The sequence below is a fragment of the Scomber japonicus genome, chromosome 16 (genome assembly GCF_027409825.1).
Source record: "Scomber japonicus isolate fScoJap1 chromosome 16, fScoJap1.pri, whole genome shotgun sequence".
NCBI classification, from domain to species: domain Eukaryota; kingdom Metazoa; phylum Chordata; class Actinopteri; order Scombriformes; family Scombridae; genus Scomber; species Scomber japonicus.
The window spans coordinates 980370-982869 of NC_070593.1; the positions used below are offsets into that span (position 1 = coordinate 980370).

At 36.5% G+C, this 2500-nt stretch overlaps 1 protein-coding gene across 1 annotated transcript in view; it reads right to left on the reverse strand.

Moving 5' to 3' along the window:
- The window catches only part of LOC128375601 (dehydrogenase/reductase SDR family member 13-like), a 12442-nt gene that overhangs the window by 9087 nt on the left and 855 nt on the right, over nucleotides 1–2500 (reverse strand). The window contains exon 2 of the mRNA XM_053335991.1: nucleotides 31–149. Within this exon, the coding sequence (XP_053191966.1) occupies nucleotides 31–149 (119 nt within the window). The remainder of the gene's footprint in view (nucleotides 1–30; nucleotides 150–2500) is intronic.

Sequence of the window (2500 nt, forward strand, 5' to 3'; positions counted from 1 at the left end):
AAGATGAAGATGATGATGAAGATGAAGAACCTGCTGTATGTCAGCCATGGCGGCCTCGGCCTTGGCCCGGTTCCTGCAGGCCAGGATCACTCGGGCTCCTCTACGGGCCAGATGCAGCGCCGTCGCCTTGCCGATGCCGGTGTTCCCTCCTGCAGAGAGAAGAAGGAAGGGAGGAAAGGAAATAAGGAAGGGAGGAAGGAAGGATGGAGGAAAGAAGTAAGTAAGAAAGGAAGGTAGGAGGGAGGGAGGAAAGAAGGAAAGAAGGAAGGAAGGACGGACGGAGGAAAGAAGGAAAGAAGGAAGGAAGGACGGACGGAGGAAAGAAGGAGAGAAGGAAGGAAGGACGGACGGAGGAAAGAAGGAAGGAAAGAACGAAGGTAGGAGGGAGGAAAGAAGGAAAGAAGAAAGGAAGGATGGACGGAGGAAAAAAGAGAAGGAAGGAACGAAGGTAGGAGGGAGGGAGGAAAGAAGGAGAGAAGAAAGGACAGAAGGGAGGAAGGAAGGAAGGAAGGAAGGAAGGAACAGTCAAAACAGACGGGTAGTAGTACAGTTTGAGGTACTAGTACTTTATACTGTAGTACTGTTAGAGGTACTAGTACTATACTGTAACTTTGATGAAGCCTCAGTGATCTGACAGCTGCTCAGTGTCGCCCCCCTCAGGACAGACGTGGTAACAGGCTGCAGAACGTGAAGCATTAAAAATGACACTAACAGCTGATTAATGATGTCATCTATAATAATATATCACTACTTTTACTGTAATACTGCATACTACATCACTATAATACTGCAGTACTTTTACTGTAATACTGCATACTACATCACTATAATACTGCAGTACTTTTACTGTAATACTGCATACTACATCACTATAATACTGCAGTACTTTTACTGTAATACTGCATACTACATCACTATAATACTGCAGTACTTTTCCTGTAATACTGCATACTACATCACTATAATACTGCAGTACTTTTACTGTAATACTGCATACTACATCACTCATAATACTGCAGTACTTTTACTGTAATACTGCATACTACATCACTCATAATACTGCAGTACTTTTACTGTAATACTACATACTACATCACTATAATACTGCAGTACTTTTACTGTAATACTACATACTACATCACTATAATACTGCAGTACTTTTACTGTAATACTGCATACTACATCACTATAATACTGCAGTACTTTTACTGTAATACTGCAGTACTTTTACTATAATACTGCATACTACATCACTATAATACTGCAGTACTTTTACTGTAATACTGCATACTACATCACTATAATACTGCAGTACTTTTACTGTAATACTGCATACTACATCACTATAATACTGCAGTACTTTTACTGTAATACTGCATACTACATCACTATAATACTGCAGTACTTTTACTGTAATACTGCAGTACTTTTACTATAATACTGCATACTACATCACTATAATACTGCAGTACTTTTACTGTAATACTGCATACTACATCACTATAATACTGCAGTACTTTTACTGTAATACTGCATACTACATCACTATAATACTGCAGTACTTTTACTGTAATACTGCATACTACATCACTATAATACTGCAGTACTTTTACTGTAATACTGCATACTACATCACTCATAATACTGCAGTACTTTTACTGTAATACTGCATACTACATCACTATAATACTGCAGTACTTTTACTGTAATACTGCATACTACATCACTATAATACTGCAGTACTTTTACTGTAATACTGCATACTACATCACTATAATACTGCAGTACTTTTACTGTAATACTGCATACTACATCACTCATAATACTGCAGTACTTTTACTGTAATACTGCATACTACATCACTATAATACTGCAGTACCTTTACTGTAATACTGCATACTACATCACTATAATACTGCAGTACTTTTACTGTAATACTGCATACTACACCACTATAATACTGCAGTACTTTTACTGTAATACTGCATACTACATCACTATAATACTGCAGTACTTTTACTGTAATACTGCATACTACATCACTATAATACTGCAGTACCTTTACTGTAATACTGCATACTACATCACTATAATACTGCAGTACTTTTACTGTAATACTGCATACTACATCACTATAATACTGCAGTACTTTTACTGTAATACTGCATACTACATCACTATAATACTGCAGTACTTTTACTGTAATACTGCATACTACATCACTATAATACTGCAGTACTTTTACTGTAATACTGCATACTACATCACTATAATACTGCAGTACTTTTACTGTAATACTACATACTACATCACTATAATACTGCAGTACTTTTACTGTAATACTGCATACTACATCACTATAATACTGCAGTACTTTTACTGTAATACTGCATACTACATCACTATAATACTACAGTACTTTTACTGTAATACTGCATACTACATCACTATAATACTGCAGTACTTTTACTGTAATACTACATACTACATCACTCATAAT